Below are 25454 nucleotides of genomic sequence, written 5' to 3'. Positions count from 1 at the left end.
ACTGGAATGAATGGAGAAGACAGCGAGACTTCATATACAGATGATGAGAGATTCAGAGACAGACTGAAGATGAACGCTCAGACTGGAGATCTCATCATCACAGATATCAGACAGAAAGATGAAGGAGTTTATACACTAAAGCTAACCAAAGCTGATGGAAAAATCACATACAGAATATTTAATGTTGAAGTCACTGGTGAGTAACTCAACACTTCTGATATCAACATTCACTAAAACATTAAAAACTAAAAATATATATTAATTTCAGAAAACATTAATACAGTGTTAGTTTACAGTTTATTTGTCTTAGTGCATCAACTGTAACTGAATTAAATTATGGTCATAGTTTGGGCAGCTTAGGTCAGGTGAATTAAGTTATTGTTGATTTTCTTTACATTAAATATTGTTTTTTTTTAACAGCCAAAGGTTTTGAAAACATTCACAACCAGCAGAACTCAGGTAAGACCTGTCAGTCAATTTGAACTGAGATTCTAAGTAAGGGATAATGTAGAGGCAGCCGGTAGTTATCGGGGGAAATAAGCCCCGACAGTGTGATCAGGACACACACTGAAGGGGCTTATTTCCCGATAACTACCGGCTGCCTCTACATTATCCCGCTTATTACACGGCTACTTGCCACATTAAAAAAAAGCTGGACATGAATATGAATTTGAAACATTTTATTGGCATATTTGTTTTAAATTAACATTTTTATCCTTCCGTGAAACTTTGCACAGATGCATAAAATGATTGTAATACTGTAACAGGGTGTGCTTTAATGAAAGCGGAGAAAGTGTGAATCCATATGCAAAAGGTGTTTATTAAGTAAAATCCCATAAAGGGCCAGCAACCAAATCCAAACAGGGTAATCCACAAACAGAATCCAAGTACAGGCAAAGGTTCAAGGCAGGCAGCAAAACAGGCAGAATCCAAAATACAGGCAATGGTCAAAAAACAGGAACAGATACAGGTAACAGGTTTAACAGATCAACAGATATCAGAATCAGACAGGTAACAGGTTGGGCTTACTATGTATAATATTCAGCCAGGAACAGGTGAACAGGAAGTGACTTATATACAGACAGACAGGAAGTGTGAACTGTGACATGGCATGATGAATATCAAAATAAAAGTCAGAACAGAGCAGGGTATCAAAATAAAAGTCCAAAATACAAAAATACACAGAACACAAGTAATCACAGAACAAAACCATTACAGAACCCCCCCTCTAAAGGGCGACTCCCGGAGCCCAACAAACAAAACATACAGTCCAATAGAGGGTGGGCGGGCGGGCCAGGACCTCTTGGCAAAGGCAGGGCAGTTCAGGAGAGGTCCTGGGTCATATGGCCAGTATGGTCCAGGAACATGAGGCAGATGCGGGCCTGGGTCATGGGGCAGATGCGGGCCTGGGTCATGGGGCAGGCTAGGACCTGGGTCATGGGGCAGGCTAGGACCTGGGTCATGGGGCAGGCTAGGACCTGGGTCATGGGGCAGGCTAGGACCTGGGTCATGGGGCAGGCTAGGACCTGGGTCATGGGGCAGGCTAGGACCTGGGTCATGGGGCAGGCTAGGACCTGGGTCATGGGGCAGGCTAGGACCTGGGTCATGGGGCAGGCTAGGACCTGGGTCATGGGGCAGGCTAGGACCTGGGTCATGGGGCAGGCTAGGACCTGGGTCATGGGGCAGGCTAGGACCTGGGTCATGGGGCAGGCTAGGACCTGGGTCATGGGGCAGGCTAGGACCTGGGTCATGGGGCAGGCTTGGACCTGGGTCATGGGGCAGACATGGAGCTAGATCATGAGGCAGGAATAGACCTGGAACACAGGGAGAGGAAGGGTCCGAGCACACTTCGGCCTCCGCCTTGGTGTCCTCTGCCTCCTCCCTGTGTCCGGGTACTACCCCCCCCAAAAAAAACTTGGGAAAGCTCCCAAAGCCCAGGGTGGCGATGTCCCAGGTGGTGGACCAGATGAATCAGACAAGACAGGTGAATCGGGCAGGACAGATGAATCAGATGAGTCGGGCAGGACAGACGAATCAGATGAGTCGGGCAGGACAGACGAATCAGATGAGTCGGGCAGGACAGACGAATCAGATGAGTCGGGCAGGACAGACGAATCAGATGAGTCGGGCAGGACAGACGAATCAGATGAGTCGGGCAGGACAGACGAATCAGATGAGTCGGGCAGGACAGACGAATCAGATGAGTCGGGCAGGACAGACGAATCAGATGAGTCGGGCAGGACAGACGAATCAGATGAGTCGGGCAGGACAGACGAATCAGATGAATCAGATGGATTAGATGAATCAGAAGAATCAGAGGAGTCGGGCGGATTAGGTGAATCAGGCAGATCAGGTGAATCAGGCGAATCAGGCGAATCAGGCAGATCAGGCAGATCAGGCAGATCAGATGAGTCGAGCAGATCAGATGAGTCGAACAGATCAGATGAGTCGGGCAGATCAGATGAGTCGGGCAGATCAGATGAGTCGGGCAGATCAGATGAGTCGGGCAGATCAGATGAGACGGGCAGATCAGATGAGACGGGCAGATCAGATGAGACGGGCAGATCAGATGAGACGGGCAGATCAGATGAGACGGGCAGATCAGATGAGACGGGCAGATCAGATGAGACGGGCAGATCAGATGAGACGGGCAGATCAGATGAGACGGGCAGATCAGATGAGACGGGCAGATCAGATGAGACGGGCAGATCAGATGAATCGGATGAATCAGATGAGTCGGATGAATCAGATGAGTCGGATGAATCAGATGCAGGGCCTTGAGGAACCTCGGGAATAACAGAGCAGAAGGCAGACCAGACGCACCACAGGGCTATGGCAAATTCAGGTAGTATATATTCAAGAAGACATACCTCAGCGGTAGCTGGTTCAGGCATGGCGGCCATTTTGATGGCAGGTGCAGGGTGAATGATAGCCCTCCTAAGTGCTGGTGTGGTGGTGACGACGGCCCTCTGAAGCTCAGGTGCAGGAATGGTTGTAGCTCTCTCGAGAACAGGTGCAGAGACAGGCAGGATGGCGGCCATTTTGGGAACGGGCAGGATGGCGGCCATTTTAGGGACAGGCAGGATGGCGGCCATTTTGGGAGCAAGCATGGTGGCGGCCATTTTACGATCAGGCATGACATATTCAGGTTTGGGCAGAACCGGCATGAAATGGCTTGATGGGTTGTGTAAATTCACTGGAGGTGTATCCGCAACACCCACAGTAAATGGTGAGCCACACAGTAACAAAGCAAAGTCAATATAACTCTCCAGGGACCAGGCAGACATATCACGTGGCATACACAAGCGCGGCCATTCGTCCAAAGCATTATAGAACAGGTTCTTCAGAGTAATGTCATCAAAATGTACCTTGTAACTCAAGTCCAAAAAATCCTTAACATATTCCTCAATCGGACGGTGGTTCTGACGGAGTGCAAGTAGTGCATAAACAGGTTTCATGGTGCTGGTGGGAGATTACTGACCTTTGCTGGATTCCGGTTGTGGGCTGAATATTCTGTAACAGGGTGTGCTTTAATGAAAGCGGAGAAAGTGTGAATCCATATGCAAAAGGTGTTTATTAAGTAAAATCCCATAAAGGGCCAGCAACCAAATCCAAACAGGGTAATCCACAAACAGAATCCAAGTACAGGCAAAGGTTCAAGGCAGGCAGCAAAACAGGCAGAATCCAAAATACAGGCAATGGTCAAAAAACAGGAACAGATACAGGTAACAGGTTTAACAGATCAACAGATATCAGAATCAGACAGGTAACAGGTTGGGCTTACTATGTATAATATTCAGCCAGGAACAGGTGAACAGGAAGTGACTTATATACAGACAGACAGGAAGTGTGAACTGTGACATGGCATGATGAATATCAAAATAAAAGTCAGAACAGAGCAGGGTATCAAAATAAAAGTCCAAAATACAAAAATACACAGAACACAAGTAATCACAGAACAAAACCATTACAAATACCTTATTAAGATCCTCTGCTTCATACTTGTCTGTCTCCATTTTTTTTCTGTATTAGTGAGTATTTGAAACGTTTTAATGCCCATTCTGTTTTTTGTGTGTGTTGGCTTCGTAGCTGTCATGCTCTATTTTGTCAAGTTCAGTCTCAGTAAGATCTCTGTGTCTTGTCGTTGTTCGTTCTTCTATCCACTGTTTAAATGTTTTGTTTTTTTCCGTACATGTTAAAATTAATGTCAAAATTTTCCATTCTTAATTGTGGTTGTCCAGTGTTTGTCACAAGATGGCGCAAAACAGTAATCTTTGTTGGCGCGGAGGGATTTTAAACATACAAGTAGTACCGGCTATGCGTTATTACTTTGGAGCGGTTATTATTTGAAAAGAACGAACCTGCAAATGTCTCAATCATTGACCAATCAGAATCAAGCATTCCAGAGAGCCGTGTAATAAGAGATTTTAAGAATTATTTTATAAATGGATTTGACAGCTGACTATAATGTCAAATGGTTTTGTTCAAAAAGATTTGTGTGAGCAAAATCTCTTATTAGTTTAATATGTTAGACATCAAATAAGATCACACAAATGAAAAACGAATCTCAGAAATCACTTTAGTTATTTTATGTAACACAAATGCAAAATTGACTAATCTAACACTAACACTTGAAAGAGAGGGTGAGCGGTGGACTGACCCATTGGCTGCAATTTGCATCCTCACTAGATGCGGCTAAAATCTGCACAGTCCCCCTTAAAAGATTAAAATATTTAAGACTTGTGATCGTACTTAAGGGCGTGTGTACCCCAAAGCGTTTACATCAATGGCCAGCATGTTTTCCATTGTTTCCAATGAAAGCACAGCGCTTTTCAAGAACAGCAGCTGTTTTTTTCCATGTCCAATGCTTACCATCCAATCACAGTGGAGAAGGGACAGGACAAATATCAGAACAACCAACAGGCTCATGGTTCAATGACTTTTAAGCAAAGTTTCATAGCAACCAAAGCAGATAGCTGAAAAAATGCAGTTAAGCGCCCACAGTTGGTGTCTGCCTGGCCTTTTCAGATGCGTATGAACGCTTTTGTGTAGACACCCCCTAAAAGAGTGCCGCAGGGATGACGTATTTTTGTAGTCTAACCCGGAAGATACTAAAAGCACCTTCACTTTCCCCATAGACTTTTGGATTTTCGCAAATATAAGATGTGTGTTTAACAAAAGTTAAAGACACTTAGACGTTTGTCCAGCAAGTTAAAGGAATATTCTACTCATTTTCAATATTAAAATATGTTATTACCTTAACTAAGAAGAGTTGATGCATCCCTCTATCATCTGTGTGCGTGCACGTAAGCACTGAAGCGCGCTGCTACACTTCGATAGCATTTAGCTTAGCCCCATTCATTCAATGGTACCACTCAGAGGTAAAGTTAGAAGTGACCAAACACATCAACGTTTTTCCTATTTAAGACGAGTAGTTATACAAAATACAACGTAGCGCTTTTCTAAGTGGATTTAAAACTATATTTTATGGCGTAATAGCACTTTTGGGAGTACTTCGACTCGCCAGAAAAATGCGCTCCCCTTCTCACTCTCATAATAGGAGAGGGAGGGTGTTACTGCGCCGAGTCGAAGTACTCCCAAAAGTGCTATTACGCCATAAAATATAGTTCCTCTTTTAAATCCGTTTAGAAAAGCACTACGTTTTATTTTGTACCAACAAACTTGCTCGTATAACTACTTGTCTTAAATAGGAAAAACGTTGATGTGTTTGGTCACTTCTAACTTTATCTCTAAATGGTACAATTGAATGAATGGGGCTAAGCTAAATGCTATCGAAGCGTTGCAGCGCGCTCCAGCGCTTACATGCACGCACACAGATGATAGAGGGATGTATCAACAATTCTTAGTTAAGGTAATAACATATTTTAATATTGAAAATGAGTAGACTATTCCTTTAATCTTCACAGATGAATACTAATTATAGCAATTTTGAAGTGTAAATACGTTTACTAGAAATATAAGAAGCGAATTTTGATAACCTTTTGTTTAACACACAGTATTTTTTTTGCGACAATCTTAAAGTCTATAGGGCAAATTAATGGGCTTTCTTTCAAGGGAACCAGTGTCCCACTAACTTCCAGGTTGGCATCCATACGGCAACAAAAAGTTCCTCTCTCTTTAGAGTAGGTTTTGTCTTCTTATTTAAACTGATGAGTAAAATTCACTGAATGATCTTTATTTTGTAAATATAAACTGTGTTGTTCTCCAGTACATTGATTTGAGCTGATGTGATTCTGATCTTTTGTGTTTTTCTCATCTATGTGCAGCTGTTATAAATGAAGAGACGATCAAAACAGTAAACTTTTTAGAATCTGTGACTTTAGACACTGGTGTTACTGAAATACAGAGCTGTAATTGGATACTGTGGATGTTTGGAGATATGCGTTTAGGTCGATGCATTGGCCCTAATGAATCTAAATTAGCTTACTTTATTTTTGAGAGATTTCAAGAGGTAAATCAGACCGAATTTAAAGACAGACTGAACATGAACACACAGAATGGAGATCTCACCATCACAAACATCAACATTGAAGACACGGGAGTTTATAAAGTAGAGATAAATAGCAGCAGTGACACCAAAGAAAAAACATTCACTGTTGCCTTGAATAGTAAGTAGATGAGTTTTACTTATTTTTGTTATTTATTTCAACTGTGAATGTTAAAAGAGAAGTGATGCTTTAAACACAGATTTACACTAAATATTTGTAAAGACAATATTTACAGTCAGGATGTAAATTTGTGAAATGTTGGAGGCAGGCTATCAAGACAGCAGATCCAAATGCAGCTCCAGCAAAATAAATGATAATTTCCCCATTATTTACTCACCCTCAAGTCATCCGAGATACATGTATATGACCATCATCTTTTAAACAAACAAAATCCAAGATATATTAAAAAATGTCCTTGCTATCCCAAGCTTAATAAAAGTAGTCATACGGGATCAGAGAACAACTTTTAAGATTGAAGCCCTAATAATGCATCCATCCTTAAAAGAAGAAATCAACATGGCTCCAGTAGGTTAATAAAGACCTTCTAAGGGTAATCGATGTGATTTTGTAAAAAATATATCTATATTTAAAACTTTACAAACCAAAAATAATCTAGCTTTCATTAACAATGCCAATCCTCTCTGCATTCACGAGAGTGTTTTAGCGGAGTGAGTGGGTTGTGATGAACACGGAGGCACAGAGCATGGAGCAACACTCTGAAAATGGCTGGGTTATTTTCAACCTGATCTCACGAATTTCTGTGGGATAGTCAAATAATTTTTGCTAATTTTTCCGTGGCATTCTCAAGGATCCCCGCATTTTTCCGTGGCCCTGCCACAGACTTTCTTTTCTGTGGCATTCTCATTGATTGGTTACTCAACTGTTTTGTCCTGTTTTCTTACAATTGGTTTATGGTTAGATTTACATAAAATTACATCCTTACCCAAACCCAACTCTAACCCCAACGCCAGGCGACAACTGATTAAAGTTTAGAAAATATAAAAGAAAAAATAGTATAAATCAATACTTAATGTGACATACTAACGCAAATGTCACAGGTAGGGGTGGACCCAGATGTTAATAAGGTCACGCCCCCTTTTTCCACCTCGAGGAGGTACCCAAAGCCATCCCAATGACCAGACACACAAGGTAAGCATAAATTTAAAATGCACTTTATTTAAATTACTTAAAATAATAAATAGGGGAGGGAGGAAGGGGAACTTAAAATAACGGCCTCATCAGGCTCTCGTTATCTTCCAGGCAGGGCTTCACACAGTTCCTTTTCATGTCGCTCACTCTCTTTCTCTCTCTCTTTCCACAGGCAACAGCTGGAAACACAAGAGGCACAGTTACTTGGACTTGATTTGCTCTCACCTCTCTGCTGGGCACAGTGTACAGTAGGTACGGGTTCCACACGGTTCCTCTCCCCCTGGGGTCAGCTCACAACATGTATTTAATAGTCACACTGAGACCGACAGCCTCTTCGGTTTTCCCTCGGCGAGGCGTACGAGGGCGGGGGTTTTCTCTGACAAGACACACAGCAATGCACAGCACCACGTCGAAAGTGAAAGTTCCACAGCACAACGACTCACCCACCACGTTCCAGCAGGCACGTGCACACATAGACATCAAAGGGGGCTTGAGCACCTGCCCTTTTTATTCCTGGAGAGAAAGTGCCCTTTTTTTCTGGGGTGCTTAAAAAAAAAAATAATATGATCTTTATTCATACAACAACTGATGTCTGTCTGTTTCTTGTGTTTTTTACTTGTTGCTTATTTAATTTATCATGAATTTATTCAGAAATCATTTAAATGAGATTTAAACTCTTATATAAAGAAAAATAGCGCTATATGTGGCACACAAACGGTTAACAGATGAGTCCCGCCTCCAAAATTCAAATCGCTAATATGATTGGCTTTACCTTTCCTTAGTCCCGCCTCTCTAACTTACTTCGCTTTTGATTGGTTTGTCTACACTCGTGCTGCATCATTCGCGCTTCAAGCGCCAAATCTCAGCCCGAACGAGACGCGATCATGTGCATGATTATGAAGGCAGGCTACCGGTAAGTGTGTGAGGAAAGCATTCTTATATTAACAGTTTTATGCAATATGGGACAAGTTTTTACACATACCGATTCAGGGACATTGTTTTCCATGGCAATCCCATATTAACCTGAAGAGTTGCAAACGTGAAACAGTGTAGTGTAGTTTAAACAGACTGCTCATAAAATAATAAAGCACAAACAATAAAATAATTGCTAACTACAGTAGTAAGCTTTTTTGTTTGCGTTTTTTTGTAATGTCTGTTAAATAAGTTTATACCACGGGTCTGTTGATTGCTGCATTCTGATTGGCTGCGAAATGTTCTATGGGTGTTGATTATTTTTCTGTAAACCGCACACCCAACTTTTCAAATGTCTTAAAAATAGGCACCAGAGCAATGTTTGTGGTAACCGTGGTATAAGCGGAATAATTGACTCCGGTCCTTTGAATTATTTGAAAATAATGCACACCTGCCGTGTAACAGCACTCCGCTTCGCGTCGTGCCGCATTACCACCTTGGTGTGCATTATTTTCTTATAATTCAATGGCCCGTCGTCAATTATTCCTTACATAATGTGTTATACTGGAGTGCTGGAGTAGATTGGGAAGAAATCTGATGGTTCAGTATTTTACCGTCCCAGTCTGAATTTTCACTGACATCACAAAAAAGTAAAATATAAAATACAAATAAAATAGGCCTAATCTATATTTGTTGTTTCTGACATGTGTAACCCTAATAAATATGAAACCTAAGTTTAAAGGTGCAATAGGATGTGTTGTCATAATATGTTAAATTGTTCTTTGACAATTACATAGAAGGTATGTTGCTTTATTAAGTGCAAACATTATCCAGAAACGTTTTTACATGTCTATTTACAACGCTAGAATTTGTCATTTGAATGAAATGGTCTATTTTTGCCCTATTTGAAAGGGTCATGAATAATAATGTTGAGCTCTGCTCTGAGGCTCATGCCAGAAGCTCACATTAGTAAACAGACCTTATATTTTGAGCCCTTATCATACAAAAATAAATTTTGAGTAACAACTAACAACTAATCAGCTAAACGCTAGCATATGAAGCATTTATTGGCATGTAGCGCTAACTCAGCAGTCACAACTTTGTTTTTAGCATTTTAACAAATTTGTAATTAATGTGTAATTTAATGTTTTCAAAACATGCACATTGTGTAATGGCTTCCTTTGCTGCTCTATAAACCTAGACTACTAAGGAGACTATGGTGTCTGTGTGAACAACTGATTATTTTGTAGACATCTTTTGAAAATTAAACATTTGCGTGAGTTTGAACTTTTTTTAACTTTTTTAATATTTTTTTTAAAAAGGAAGTCAGAATTGCGTTAATATATATACTAGGGATGCACCGAATCCAGGATTCGGTTTCGGATTCGGCCGAATACTGGGCTTTTTGGCGGGGTTCGGGTTCGGCCGAATCCTAGATTTTTTTTCCACCGAACCGAACCCTAGGCTTGCGCTACGCTGGTCGACGTCACGCAGCCGTTGATTACACACATCGGGTGCTGACGTGGAGATGAGCTTTTTCTTTCGGTCAGCTGGACACACCAAAACTTTTAAACACAGCTGAAAACGCCTTGAGGACCCCAAATGCCAGCTGTTTTTCAGCCGAGCGCTTGGTAGCTGTGATGCTTCACTTCAGCTGTGAGCCGGTTGGTTGCTGTGGTAATGTCCCGCCCCTCCTCCACTGTAATTGGACGGCCGTGTGAAGACTGTGACATTGACGAGCGGAGCTTCTCACTCAAAGTTAAATATAGTTTTCAGCGCGGAGCTGCTTGATTATTGGAAAAACGAGCGTGTCGCAACGCATCGCTTTCATTATGCATAGGCTTATGGTAATTGTCAAAATAGTTTTTCCAACTTGTCATCCTGGCATAATGTACAGTTTAAATGAAATAAAATGAAAAATACACTGCTGTGGACGTTTTTTACTTCATTAATGTGTTTTACTGTGTTGGAATAAGGATGCGAGTAGGATTCGGTATTCGGTTTCGGATTCGGCCGAATCTTAAACGGTGGATTCGGGATTCGGCCGAACCTAAAAAATCTGGATTCGGTGCATCCCTAATATATACTTTTTGTTTAAAAAAATATACATAATTATGAGAAGTGCCCTTTATTTCACTTGAGCCCCTGCCCCTCAAAATGTCTGTGCACGTCCCTCCGTTCCAGTGTACACTCAAGATGCCCGCCCTTCTCCACTTCGTCGGGGTCTGTTCGGTGATAGTATTTGCAGCCTAGTCAGCGGATACGTCGCCGTGGCTAGCCCCAGCCAAATGTCCTTTAGGCTCTCCTACCACGCTAATCTAGCGGTAGGGCCTTCCTCCTTACTCAGAGGTTAATCGTTTCAAAACAAACAGTCCACACAATGTGTAATCAGCTCAGTGTGTTATACTCACAGATACTAACACTCTCAGCTCCAACTGTCCTTTGTTCTCACTTCCTCACCGATCGCTTCGGTCATACACCCAGGGCGTCTCTCCTTCTAGCAAGAGTTATACAGCAAGGACATACAGCTCCAGATTCTCCATGCAGAAATACACTCACGCTTTCTTTCTTCCTCTCCAGTATTTCGTCTCAGCATCCAATGTGTTCAATCTTGCTTCAACCCTTACGGTGCCCAAAGTCCACACGATCATGTACGCTCCAGCGAGAGAGAGAGATAAACAGCCTACGGCCAACTTATTGGAAGATACGAACAACAGCGCTTCACACTGCACACAACCACACTGCTCTCTTCGGGGTGCTCCTTTAATCCGTTCACGTCCTGCCTTTCTTTCGCCTCTTGTGGCTCCTGTCCTCTCTCCGCGCGCTTTCTAGCGCAGCCCGCATCAACAGAGCCTGCGGGCTCTTCAAAAGGTCCGTGTCCTAACTAGACACAGCTGCGCTCAATTTGTTGATTCTCTCTCTTACGGCGCTACCGGAAGTCCGGTGTTCCTCTTTTCCGGCCCGGTGGGAAACCTTCCGGGCGGAACCAAACTTCCCTAACTTTGGTTCCGCCCCTGAAAAGAACGTCACCTTGTGACACAAACACCAAATCTAACCCTAAACTTAAGCAACAATGGTTGGAAAATAGGAAAAAGCAGTTGAGTAACCAATCCGTGAGAATGCCATAGAAAAGAAAGTCCGTGACAGGGCCAAGGAAAAATGCTTACTGTAGATCTGTGAGAATGCCACGGAAAAATGCTTAGATCTGTGAGAATGCCAAGGAAAAATTAGCAAAAAAATTCTGTGACTATCCCAAAGAACTTTGTGACATCATGTTGGTTATTTTTGACCCATAACGAGTAAATATTGGCTAGAATACGTGCTGGGTTAAAAACTAGGATCTTAATGAAAATGGCGGAGAATTTCAATATAAGACACGAGAATATTGAGTTATCCCTATCTGTAGCTGAAACAACTCAAAACAAATGGTTCTCGCAAAAGTGAACTCTCACCTTGAATGATGTTTTCTTTGTTTGCTAATTGAAACAGAGCGAGTTACGAAGGAAAGACCTCTTCTCCTACTTCCTTTAGTTATAATACAAGAAGGTGATGAGGTGGAGTGGACTTCAAAAGATAAAAGCACTCTTGTAACTGGAATGAATGGAGACAACAGCAAGACTTCATATACAGATGATGAGAGATTCAGAGACAGACTGAAGATGTACGCTCAGACTGGAAATCTCCTCATCAGAGATATCAGACAGACAGATGAAGGAGTTTATACACTAAAACTGATCAAAGCTGATGGAAAAATCACAGATTACAGAATATTTAATGTTGAAGTCATTGGTGAGTAACTCAACACTTCTCATATAATCATTCACTTCATCTTATATCAACATTCACTAAAGTAAACACAAAAATGTATTCAGTTATTTAAACTGTTATTTAAACAGTGTTCATTTGCTGTATATATTTAGTTACATTACGAGCTGTCCAAACTCAAAACAACTTGCACTGACAAATCTTAAAATACATCAATGCCCTTTGTTTTGCCTCAATATGCACATAGTGTGTTTAGTAAGATATGTTTGTTAAAACTAGTTATATTTCCCAATTAAACTCAGGTCTAGCCCTGGCTTAAGCTAATCCCTGTCTGGGAAATCACCCCAAAGAGTGTTTAGGGTGCCAAACAATGTGAAATCACACTTTGATACTCAAAATAATTTGGTGTCCAAATCTCATCATTAGATTATGTGATTTTCACATATTTCTTTTTAGTACATGTCCATACATTTATATTTAACATACAAACAACAGCACATGCCAATAAAACACATCAAAATAAGCTTTGCATATCAAAATAAATTATTGTCCTATTAATGATGGTCATTGTTTAAACAGATTTGTGAATGTATTTTGCTTGTAAATTGTTGACATTATTTTTGTCAGTCTTGTTCTCCATTAATACACAACTTTCTTTTTCTTTTTAATATTTGTGATTTCATCTGTGTTTCCTGACAGATTCAGCAGGTGTCAGTGATGATTCAGTGGAGGTTAATATGCCTTTACTGGAACAAGGAGCTGATAAGCCGGCCCAAGTGCCAGTCCATTGGTCGAGGAGGCTCTTTGTATAGATGCCAAAGGATTTTGAGTCTAAATGATTTGTCACGCACCTCCCGGGTCCTGTTTTTTGACTGCAACACTGATCTAACAGTAGCTTAGTTTCCTTTACCATTTAAATTGCGCAAACTGACATTGCGAATTAAAAACACGGCCAATGGAAACATGTCAATTTCCATTGGCTATATTTTCAATTTGCAATGTCAATTTGCGCAATTCAAAGGGTAATGAAAGCACAGCTACTGACTGATACAACAGGCTTATTTGATGTAGTGCCTCAAAAACCGAGGCACAGACAACATCAAAATCCCACGATTTGAAGAATCATACAGAGGAGACTGCTTTTGAAATGCTCGTGCGGTACTTTGATGTCATCCATTAATTAATTCTTGCAGCGTCACAAGCAAGAACAGCAGGGTCATGTTCAAGCTCAAACTGGTGCGCAACATTTTATGTGCAACATGATATAAACCACGAGGCATTAAAGAGACAACTGCCACTATGGGTCCAAGTAAAGTTGTTTACAAATGTGTTATCTTTAATTCTGGATGGCAAGGGCAGTGACGGTAACATCAAGAGTATTTTACAGTATTAAACGCATATTTGTAAAGATTTCATCAGATTCTAAAAATTCTTCAAAAACAACACAAAGAATGACCTTCTTAGCTGTCATAGTTGCAACTCTTGTGTCATCGGAACATGTTTAACAAATTACTGTATATAAAATGTTGTGCAACATTTTTTCTGGGATAAACGTAGCCCAGCAGTGATCATAACACTTGAGAATGATCTCTGACACCTTTCATCCAATCACAGACCCCTCAATCAGCATACACTGCAAAATCCCTGGTGTTAAATTAACACCAGCTCGGTGTTTATATGGGTACCACCAGCAGGGTGTTAAGTAACACCGAAGCAGTGTTAGAGTTAATTAGATAATTATGCAATCATTTGAGTGATTATTTGATTATTGAAGACACCTGGTGATAATGAGCAGAACTACAACTACAACTTCCAGTCACTGCCTTATATAAAATCAACTGAAAAGACATCTCTCTTATTACAAACCAGCAGAGGTGTCAAGTAACGAAGTACAAATACTTCGTTACCTTACTTAAGTAGATATTTTGGGTATCTATACTTTATTTGAGTAATTATTTTTCAGACGACTTTTTACTTCTACTCCTTACATTTTCACGCGATTATCTGTACTTTCTACTCCTTACATTTTAAAAATCGCCTCGTTACTTCTATTAATTTCAACTTGTTTTCTTTTTTTACATTCCGGCTTGTCATCGTTAAAAAACCTATCTTGATAAATTGCATCATCCAGATGAATCCGATTGTGGTTGGATGAGAAGTATAAACATACACCATTTCGACTCCCTATTGGTTTGTACGCAATCCCCGCCCCCCAGCTGACTGCAGATGATCAAAAGTTTGTTCGATAGCGCTGCACAGAGAAACATAAAAGAACCGCGAGAGCGATTAGAAAGCATGCAGAGTGTCTCCCCTCGCGATGCTTTGATATCATCCGCCATCTGTTTGTACAGTAACAGAACGCGGCATTCTGTCTTCAAATGGAAAAGTAGGAAATAAAACTCGCGCATCACTTTCAGGTCAGTTCCCATTCACAAGCCTGTGTAAATGTATAGCTGGCTGCTGACACCAACTCATCTGTGTGATTTAAATAGTGTAACAATACCAATTTATATCATGTAACTTCAGTTGTTCAACTTAAATGACATTGTGCTGCGTTGCGTTTTGAAGCATGGCAAACATATCTATGCTAAAGACATCTGTTGTTTTGTAATAACTGCCCTAAATTTTATTTGCATTAACAAAACCTACTTAGCTAAATGCTTGAGTGTTAAATCAATCAAACACATAACCTTACATACCAACTTTTGCTTTTGTTAATAGACATCAACTGTTTCCTTCAACCTGACTTTTAATTTACTTACAATAAAGACATTTAGTAATTCTCCAAAATTGCTTGGATATATACTGACTAAAGTATACTAAAGTCCATTAGCTACACAAGTACAGATGAGGAAATATAGGCTATAATATATAATTGCATATTTGTATAATTGTAGTTTGTGTTGCTGTCAAAATACAATTATAAATGATAACAATAGCATATTTGTATTCTCACACGTACTATAGTTGTGTGATTTTGTTGTTTTTTAACTTAAGAGGGCACCACTGTAAAAGTTTGGCCACCAGCACTGCTCTGAAGATTGACTTTTTGCACCATTACAATATTTATAGGCAACTAGTCATTATATCTTCCTCTCTATGGAACACATGTTAATGCTCAGCAGTACACATATATGGATCTTTAATGCAGTTGTTATCAAACATTTTTTGCGGCCTCCCTTGTGTACAGTGGATTGACATAAATATTCTAAAACTTAAAATTTGAATTAAACAAAACATTTTAAATTATACAATTTATTGCTTTTGTTTAGTAGCCTTATTTTTCTGAGGTTTAATTACACAGAATTTATAATAAAGTAATGTATTTCATAAAATATTATAAAACTGGGGCCCCTGGCACCATCTGGCGACATCCAGTTTGAGAACCACTGCTTTAATGTATTTGTTTGCATTGTATTGAAATGCGTTCATTTTTAATGGGCATATACCGTATGTGGTTGAAACAGATAGCCTAGTGCAGGGGTAGGCAACATGGAGTGCCGATGTCCTGCACTGTTTAGCTCCAGGTCTAATCAAGCAGACCTGAACAAACTAATAAAGGTTAAAGTCACCTGAAACTACAGGTAACCAAGGTTTTATAAGGGTTGGAGCTAATCTGCAGGACATCGACACTCCAGGACTGACGTTGCCTACCCCTGGCCCTAGTGCATCCCAAATTTTTTAACATTAACATTTTAATAACACTATAGTTATTATGGCCTTTAGAAACATTTTTTAGAGGAGATAGGGAAGGCCCCTGTGGTGCGGCCTAGGCTTTTTTCTCTAATGACATTTTTCCTTACATTACTTTTACTTTTATACTTTAAGTAGTTTTGAAACCAGTACTTTTTCACTTTTACTTGAGTAAAAAGCTTGAGTTGATACTTCAACTTCTACAAAAGTCTTTTAAAACCCTAGTATCTATACTTCTACTTGAGTAATGAATATGAATACTTTTGACACCACTGCAAACCAGACTGACTTTTGTCTACTTTGAAATTGTTTGGTCACCATTATGGTGATCTGTGGTTCCTTTAGTTGGGTGGGTTGACTCTTGTTTCTGCCTTTGAGGTCTTTTGCAACAATGTTTATCAAACACATTATTTGTTTCAAAGGTTGTTAAAACAAAGTTTATATAGTTTTTATAACAGTGATTATAGATTTAAGTAAGTTGTTTACACAGTCAAGAAATTCAGTGTTCATAGAAAATTAGATGTTGATCATATGTATATTATTCTCTATTGGACTTCAGTAACATAGCTTTCCTCGGATCAAGCTTTTCAAATTTTATTGTTAAATACTTGCTGCAAATACTTTTTTGCCTCACGTGCAGATATCATGAATCACCCCACTAATCGGAATCATGGTGACAAACATAATGTTGCAAAGCATGCTGGGATCCACCATAGTATAAAACTCATGACTCCCATCATGCATTGCAACATAAATTATGTCACCCTTGTTGCGATTAATGGGGTGATTCATGATATCTGCACGCGAGGCACAATATAAACTTTCCGGCAAGCATTTTTAACAATAAAATTTGAAAAGCTCTGTAAGTTAAAACCAATAGAGAATATATATTTGATCAACATTTTATTTTCCATGAATACTGAATTTTTTGACTGTTTAAACAATTTACTTGAATCTACAATCTCTGTTATCAAAAACTTAATAAACTTTGCTTTAACAACCTTTACAACAAATAACGTGTTCAGTAAACACTGTTGCAAAGACATCAAAAGGAAAACAAGAGTCAAACTGCCCAACTAAAGGAACCACAGATCACCATAATGGTGACCAAACAATTTCAAAGTAGACAAAAGTCAGTCTGGTTTGTAATAAGAGAGATGTCTTTTCAGTTGATTTTATATAAGGCAGTGACTGGAAGTTGTAGTTGTAGTTCGGCTCATTATCATCAGGTGTCTTCAATAATCAAATAATCACTGAAATGATTGCTTAATTATCTAATTAACTCTAACACTGCTTCGGTGTTACTTTTAACACCCTGCTGGTGGTACCCATATAAACACCGAGCCGGTGTTAATTTAACACCAGGGATTTTGCAGTGTATGTTTAAGGGGGTCAAATAATACGATTTTATGTTTTCTTTTTATATAGTTGGTCATTTAGCTCATTTAGCATTTTGCCTCCCTATGTCACATCGTTTATATTGTTTCCTAATCTTTGTAAGTTGCTTTGGATAAAAGGGTCTAATAAATGTCTAATAGTCAATGGTTACAATCAGCTTTGTTATTACCATCATTTATTAAAATATCTTATTTTGTGTTCATCAGATAAAAGAAATTCATACAGGTTAAAAACAACATAAGGATGAGAAAATTAAGACTTTGAATGATTTTTATTTTTGGGTGAACTATCCCTTTAATAACTGCTTTCTGTTAAAATAATTCATGTATTATTGATGTTTTCTGGTGTGCAGTTGTACAGAGACTTTGTTGACATATTTTGTGCTTTATTATTCACCACACATTCACATTTGAAGAGACGACAGGACTGCAAAAACAGCCAAATTCCAGTTTTTTACTTATTCTTTTATTTGCTGACTGTTGTATAAATGAATAAAATAAATGAATAAAATAGTGTTCAGTGTGTTTTCATGTTTAAACACTAGAGGGTGCTGCAGTGTAATCTACCTGTACATTTTGGAGACAGAGCATAACCACTCACTGATCAAATGTGCTTAAAAAGAAATAAATAAACAGCTTTAATTATAAAAATGATGATATATAATACTTTTGATAGTTTAAATGTTACTTTAATGAACACACCCATCAAACTCTTGAACTGTAGCATAAACGCATATAATAGGCTATGATTTAAAGCAACACTATGTAGTTTCCATGTAAAAATGACTTACAGCTCCCCCATGTGGTTGAAAAGTGCAACAGTGCCTGGTATCAGACACTCTTCTGCAGGCAGGGGGAGGGGCGGGGCTGTTTTCTCTACCCTCCACCGCCACTTTCAGAGTGTGCTTGTAGCAGCTAGGAGGCTGCTCAGGTTGCAGCAACAGTACAATTTGTCCAGTTAAAAGTTGTTCTATCACTGAAATAATTTTATTGACATTATTTAAAGGTAAAAAAAACTACATAGTGTTGCTTTAACATAAAATTTCCAAACTCTGCACTGGAGGTGACACGATTCCCTCAGGAGGAGACGGTCCTGGTGCTTGCCGGACAATCTTTAATGCCTTGAAGTCTTTTGCACTGGAGTCCAATCTCTCTCATTATAGTTTTTGATGATCTGGTAAATGTTTTTTTTTAAGTGCAATATTTTTTAAAGCAATTGTCTTGCATGTGAGGCCATTTTGATGTAAAGCGACCGCAGCATGTATTTCTTTAGAGGTAACCATTGCAAACAAGCACTTCTTTATTTGTTGTATAGCAATTAGTCTGCTTTTACAAGCCAATCAGTATGAGAGTGATTTCACATAACTAGTACTCATTCACATGTGCTGCTGATATGATTATTGAAATGATGTAAGCTGGGCTAAAAAAACTGTGAAATTTGAGTTGTTTGGAAACGTTTGCTTATTTTTGGGGCCATTGAAGCTTTTTGCACTCAGCACTATGTGAATAACACCAAACAAAATCAACACTTTTGGCCATCATTTGCACTTAATGAACACACCCATTCATCTGGAGGAATCTTGATGATCAAGTTCAGGTGAGTTTTGTTTGACTTTCTGCAGAACTCAAGAGGAAATAAAATCCCCCAGGTCAGACCTGATAATCTTATGAACCAACACAGATTATGGGATCTGTTTGTAACCTCCTGTGAATATCTTCATTAAATCTCTTCTTATGGGAATCAACAGCAGGATGAAGGAGACTTTCACAATCATTAATTTATTTCTTGTGTGTGGTAAGTATGTAGTTTTATCATTAATGCTTTTACTTTTGTAAGATTAGATTTACCACGATGGTTCCGACTGTAGGAATGCTGAAATGACTAAAGTAATAGAACAGCAAGATAATTGTGTAAAACTTTGTATTTCATGTCAGTTACCACCCTTCTGCTACTTAGACCATTGAGGATGTACAGTGGCATGCAAAAGTTTTGGCACCCCTGGTCAAAATGTATGTAAATGTCAACAGTTAAGGTAGTAAAAGATGAAAAGATTTCCAAAGACATAAAGTTAAACATGAAACACTATTTTGCAATATTTTAAGCAATGTTAGTGTATTGTTTTAGTTTTAGAATTTATAATGAAAAGGTAAACGCAGAACCCTGCAAAAAAATGGGTACCCCAGGAGATTTGAGCTCTCAGATAACTTTGACCAATCAAACCGCAATTAGCTTGTTAGGGCTTGTTCACAGTCCTCATTAAGAAAGACCAGGCGATAGAAATGACTAATTTATAAGAAAAATATCAGAGAGAACTGCTCGTAGGAATTGCTTAAAAAAGTCAGAACCCCTGTTTTGACTACAAAAGTATTGTCTTCAACTGTTCAGCAGCACCTGCACAAAAATGGCATTCATTGAACAGTCCTCAGAATAAAATGTGTTCTGCATCCTCACCACAAAAATCAGTGTCCGAATGCATGATATATTTTGGATAAAAGTCCTGTGAACCAATAAGGTAAAAATACCAATAAGGATGGATCGATCATGCTTTGTTTTTTATGGAATTCCTTTAATGTAAAATTTAAACTAGTTATGTTACAATTAAAATGGTTTCACTATAAATGCATAAAATTGTAAATAATATGTGTAGGCTACAATTGACAATCTGTATGAGATATTACCAGAGACATCAAGAATAAAAGATAGAGAAAAAAATTAAGTTTAGTAGAAAGTCAACACTGAGATTTGGAAGTTTGATGGCCTAAACCCCAAAGCTTAAGTAAAGTGGAAGAACAGTCAGGACAGAATCCAAGAACAGATCTCAAGGATAGCAGCCCGAGGGAAAAGAAGATACAGATAATATCCAACAATGCCTTTTTATCCTTTCCTTGACAGTGTGACTAAACTTGATACAATCAAACTGCCCAATCAAAAGATCACCTTTAACCCCCCCATCAGAAGACCACCTTAGCACCCCATGGGCTCAGGAGTACAGATGATACCATGATAATCAAATAGGTGTTGCAACACAGAAACAAATTCCTAAAATTTTCCAGCCTCACACTTTCACATTATATTTGTAATCAGTACAATTATTTGAAGAGTTTGGTTCCAAAACGCAATAAATCCATTTTGACAAATTTCGGTAAAAACGTGTTTTCTATACCAAGAAAGTGACAAGATGACTATTTTCTGTTACAAACTTTCACATAGCATCTTTAGGTTATAAAAACATAAAAAATTCAAATCCATAACTTGATTTTCAAAGATTTATTATAAAAACTAATTCTTTTTTCCACAAAATGCAATAAATCCATGACAGTTTTTGTTTCAAAATGCTGTAAATCTATTGAATCAATATATAAATGTGCTTTCATCTTTGCCATTTTATATTCATTTAGTTGAACAGTGATATACACTGATAAAAAAATAAACATTAATGTCATTAATCAAAACACCTACTTTGTCATATTAAGATCACTGTCATTGCTGCGGTTATACTTGACGTCGTTGATAGCATTTTTCACAGCGATCAGCTGTAAAATGTTTTGGTCCTGCTCGATTTTCATTGACTTTGAGTAAAATTATGTAAAGTTTTTCATAAGATCCCTGGGGTCGATGTGTTAGCATGAGATGTTGGAAGATAAGCACCAGTCTTCCGAGTGCTTCGCGTAAATTATTAGATGTTGATGACAATCTTTCCCGTCACAGAAAACCATCACAGGTTTATCAATGCAATTAAAGTATTATTTTGTTTTGTTTGTTGATCACAAAGTACAAAGTAGATGAGGAAAACTAGGACTCCGTGTGCCACCATTGTTTGTTTACATTGCGTGGAATGGTGCGCTGTAATTTCTGGAGTGGATTTATTGCATTCTGTAAAAAATGAGGAGTGGCGTTTATCGCATTTTGGGAAAAAAGGGAGAAAATAATATGACAGAATAACATGGCGGATATTGGATTTTGCTTAAAATTAATTATTTACTTTTAAATACTGACCTGATATAGTACTGATTTTGGCAGTAACTCATTTTTTTTTCAAAAATGGCGTTTATCGTTTTTGGAACCAAACTCTTCATTTACTGACCTTACACATTACTTTTATATTTATGTAAAATGACACATGTGAGTGTCATCATCTGTGATGAATCTCTTTAATATTGACTGAGTAAGATCATGTGAAATCAAACCTAGCATGTAGCATTAAGTCTTAAGAACAATAAACAGTGTACAGTGGTGGTCCTGTTTTCTCTAGTCCATGTTTGTAGTTTTGTGTACAGTAGTTATTTTGTTAATTGGTAATTGTGTTGTGTTGTTGTGTTGTTTTCCATGTGTGTTTTGTTATCATGTTAACCCATGAGTATATATAGCCCCAGTGTTTCAGTTGTCTTTTGTCAGTCGTTAAATGTTGGTGTAACGGTTTGGTTTCTGTGTCATGTTCTGTTTTATTCCCGGATTGCCTTATTTCATGTTTTTGTTCTAATAAATGCTACAATTGGATCCTCAGAACCAGGCGTCACTCTGAATGTGAATTGTTTTTTTTTTACTTCAATCATGTAAGCAGCAGTACCAGCAGTCCAAAAGGTTTTGTTTCAATATTTGTGCATCTCTGTATTAATATTTCAGCAGGTGTGATTGGTGATGAAGTGAAGTCAGTGTTGGTGATGGAGGGAGATTCTGTTACTCTACACACTAATATTACTGAAATACAGACAGGTGATCTGGTCTGGTGGATGTTTATAGAAGGCGATTCTAAAGATCTTTTAGCTGAAATTGGTAAACATAAGATCTGGTATACACCTGAGAAATTCAAAGAAAAACTGTTGATATCGGACACTAAAACTGGAGATCTCACCATCAAGAACATGAAGATCAAATATTCTGGACTCTATGAAGTAGAGATCAACATCGACACCGAAACATCATACAAGAGATTTAATCTTACTGTCATTGGTGAGTGTACATGTGTTTCCCTTTCAAGGGAACGCAACGCTGCATCATGACATTTTGGGGGACGCCGGCAGCGTGACACGCCTGATTAATATGTAAAACTAGTCTAATGTTTATAGTTGTGGGATGATGATGTCACATGTTCCCCAAAGTGTCATTTGTGACGCAGCGTCTCATTCCCTATCTCAGGCAACCACTTTGTGTTTGCTGATGATTTGGGTTGGGTTGACTTTATCAGTTTAGCCAACAAATCTTTTTCTTCTTCTTACTGTATTTCTTTATGCCATTCCAGCATCGATGGCTATATTCATGGCGAGAACCAGTTAATCCATAAACAGGTTTTATTCAGACCAGTTGGTCCAGACACACTTTGGGGGAGGGACAGTTTGGCATCTCCAATTTAGCTAACTTGCATGTTTTTGGCCTGTGGGAGGAAACCGGAATAACAAATCTTTTTAACAGTTCATGTAGTCCATGCTAAACCCAATTTAAAGTTACCATGCTTTTACTGTGTCTTGATCTTTCTGTTCTTTTCTATCTCTATTCCACGTAAAGCTGCTTTTTTACAACAAACTATTGTGAAAAGCGATATATAAATAAATTGAATTAAATATTTTTGTCTGCATGTTTGCTTTACAAATTTAAGGTTTCTTTGTCTGTGTATCTTGTAGAATCTCCTCGTTTTATTAATACTGAAATGAGTGTTGTGAAGTCAGTGTCAGTGAATGAGGGTAAATCTGTTACTCTACAAACTGATGTTAAACTACAGACAGATGATCTGATACTGTGGAGATTTGGAGATGAAAGCGTTCTCATAGCTAAAGGTGATATAGAGGATAATAAGACTTCAGTATATGATGATGATGATGAGAGATTCAGAGACAGACTGAAGATGAATGATCAAACTGGAGATCTCACCATCACTAAGAGCAAACCTAAGCACACTGGAGTTTATCAGTTAAAGATCAGCAGCAACAAACAAACCTTATATAAGACATTCAGTGTTACTGTCAGCGGTGAGTATCTCAAATGTATATTCAATTATATTAATCAGCTATGTTTAAATGAATGAAATCATATTGTGAAGGATTAAATCATCATTTAACTCTTATAGGTGCAATGTGTAAATATTAGTGGCATTAAATATTAATGGCTCAGTTAACTGCCAACATGTCATCTTCATAGACAGCTTCTTAAAAAAGATTGTCTGTCAAGGGCTTCTGTTGAAACATGGCGGCACAAAATTATGACTTCCATGTTAGGGGACCCTCGGTATGTAGATAAAAATGTCTCATTGTAAGGTAATAAAAACATAAGGGTATAGAAGGTCTTTATACACCCCTGATAATATAGTTTTGTATATTATTTTGCATTTCTGTCAAAAGATCATTTTAAAAAATACACACTGCACATTTAATTTAATGGTTTAAAATAAGAGAATTTAACTAAATCACTAAATATTTTTCAAACTGTTCTACAACTCATAGCAGAAATGTGTGTATATTAAAAATGATGTTGATTGTTTCTCTCTGTCATTATAGAATCAGGTCTGTCGTCAGCTGTTATTATTGGATTATGTGTTTTCTTCCTCCTGGTTGGTGCTGGTGTTATTGGTTTGATTTTGTATCGCCGCAGGATCTCTAAACTTGAATGTAAGTTCAATCTTCAGTTTTTAGATACAGCAATAAGAAACAAGTAGCTCTAATTGTATTAAATTAGATTTATAATGGAATATTTGTTTTCATAGACAACATTTTAACTTTTTTAACAGGTTCTGCTTGATTGCTTTACTGTACACTGTAAAAAATTCCGTAGAAATTTCAATGTTATTGCAGCTGGGTTGCCGGTAATTTACCGTAGATTTACATTTATGTTATTTACTGGCAAGAGTTTGTTCAAAGTTCAATCAATTTTAAATATTAACAAGTCTTTATCTTTACTGAATAAAACTATACAATAACAGCCTCATGCAAAGCATTCTGGGAATCAGAAATCATCATCAACCTTTTTCTGTTTTTGCTTCAGATTTTGTTTCCCAGAATGTTTTGCTTGATGCTGTTTTTTTAGTTTTACTCTGTAAAGACAAAGACTTGTAAATGTTTAATGTTCATTTAACTTTCAACAAACTCTTGCCAGTAAATAACATAAATGTAAATCTACGGTAAATTACCGGCAACCCAGCTGCAATTTCTACGGAATTTTTTTGAGTACATTCTATGGATGTTCAAAACATTAACGTTTTTACGTTTTTAAGAGTGATAAAATGTTGTAAATCAAGTTCGGTTTCTTGCACAACCCTATGGTTTCACTTCATAAGCCATTAATATATCACCAGAGACAGCAGGAAGTAATCTGCTTTTTTGTCTTTTCAAAGACACAGCACTTGCACACACGCATGCACGCACGCACGCACGCACACACACACACACACACACACACACACACACACACACACACACACACACACACACACACACACACACACACACACACATATAAGGAAGGACCATGATTTTGTTAAACTGAAACAGACTGTTAATATGATGTGAATGTTAATGCATGTGTGGAGAAAGATTTTGGTAAAATATGTGGTAACGCTTTAGATTACAGCCCGGAAAGTAATGCGTAAGTGTAAATATACCATTGTTTTGTGTTGTTACAGTCTAAGTCAAATTGGCTGGGTTAACAAATCTCACGTAGTTACGTAGTTACAGAGTATGTATAGCATCTTCGGGCTGTAAATTAAAGTGGCACTTGTTACCCCCTTGTTTCACATAGTTACAGAGTAAGTATAGCATCTGCGGGCTGTAAATTAAAGTGGCAGTTGTTACCCCCTTGTTTCACGTAGTTACAGAGTAAATACAACATCTGCGGGCTGTAAATTAAAGTGGCACTTGTTACCCCCTTGTTTCACGTAGTTACAGAGTAAATACAACATCTGCGGGCTGTAAATTAAAGTGGCACTTTTTACCCCTTGTTTCACGTAGTTAAAGAGTAATACAACACCTAAGGGCTGTAAATTAAAGTGACACTTGTTACTCCTTTGTTCCCAAAATATTATAAATTACTTTCTTAAAATTA

The 25454-nt window shown here is 38.3% G+C and overlaps 1 protein-coding gene across 1 annotated transcript in view; it reads left to right on the top strand.

Annotated features, from left to right (window-relative positions):
* The window catches only part of LOC129454073 (uncharacterized), a 55411-nt gene that overhangs the window by 17773 nt on the left and 12184 nt on the right, over window positions 1–25454 (top strand). The window contains exons 7-13 of the mRNA XM_073865269.1: window positions 421–459; window positions 6288–6629; window positions 12060–12359; window positions 13035–13111; window positions 22136–22376; window positions 23045–23389; window positions 23915–24025. Of these exons, the coding sequence (XP_073721370.1) occupies window positions 421–459; window positions 6288–6629; window positions 12060–12359; window positions 13035–13111; window positions 22136–22376; window positions 23045–23389; window positions 23915–24025 (1455 nt within the window). The remainder of the gene's footprint in view (window positions 1–420; window positions 460–6287; window positions 6630–12059; window positions 12360–13034; window positions 13112–22135; window positions 22377–23044; window positions 23390–23914; window positions 24026–25454) is intronic.

The sequence above is a fragment of the Misgurnus anguillicaudatus genome, unplaced genomic scaffold, assembly GCF_027580225.2.
Source record: "Misgurnus anguillicaudatus unplaced genomic scaffold, ASM2758022v2 HiC_scaffold_31, whole genome shotgun sequence".
NCBI lineage: Eukaryota > Metazoa > Chordata > Actinopteri > Cypriniformes > Cobitidae > Misgurnus > Misgurnus anguillicaudatus.
Note: the sequence above shows the minus strand (reverse complement) of the source record. Positions and strands in the feature narration are given on the sequence as shown.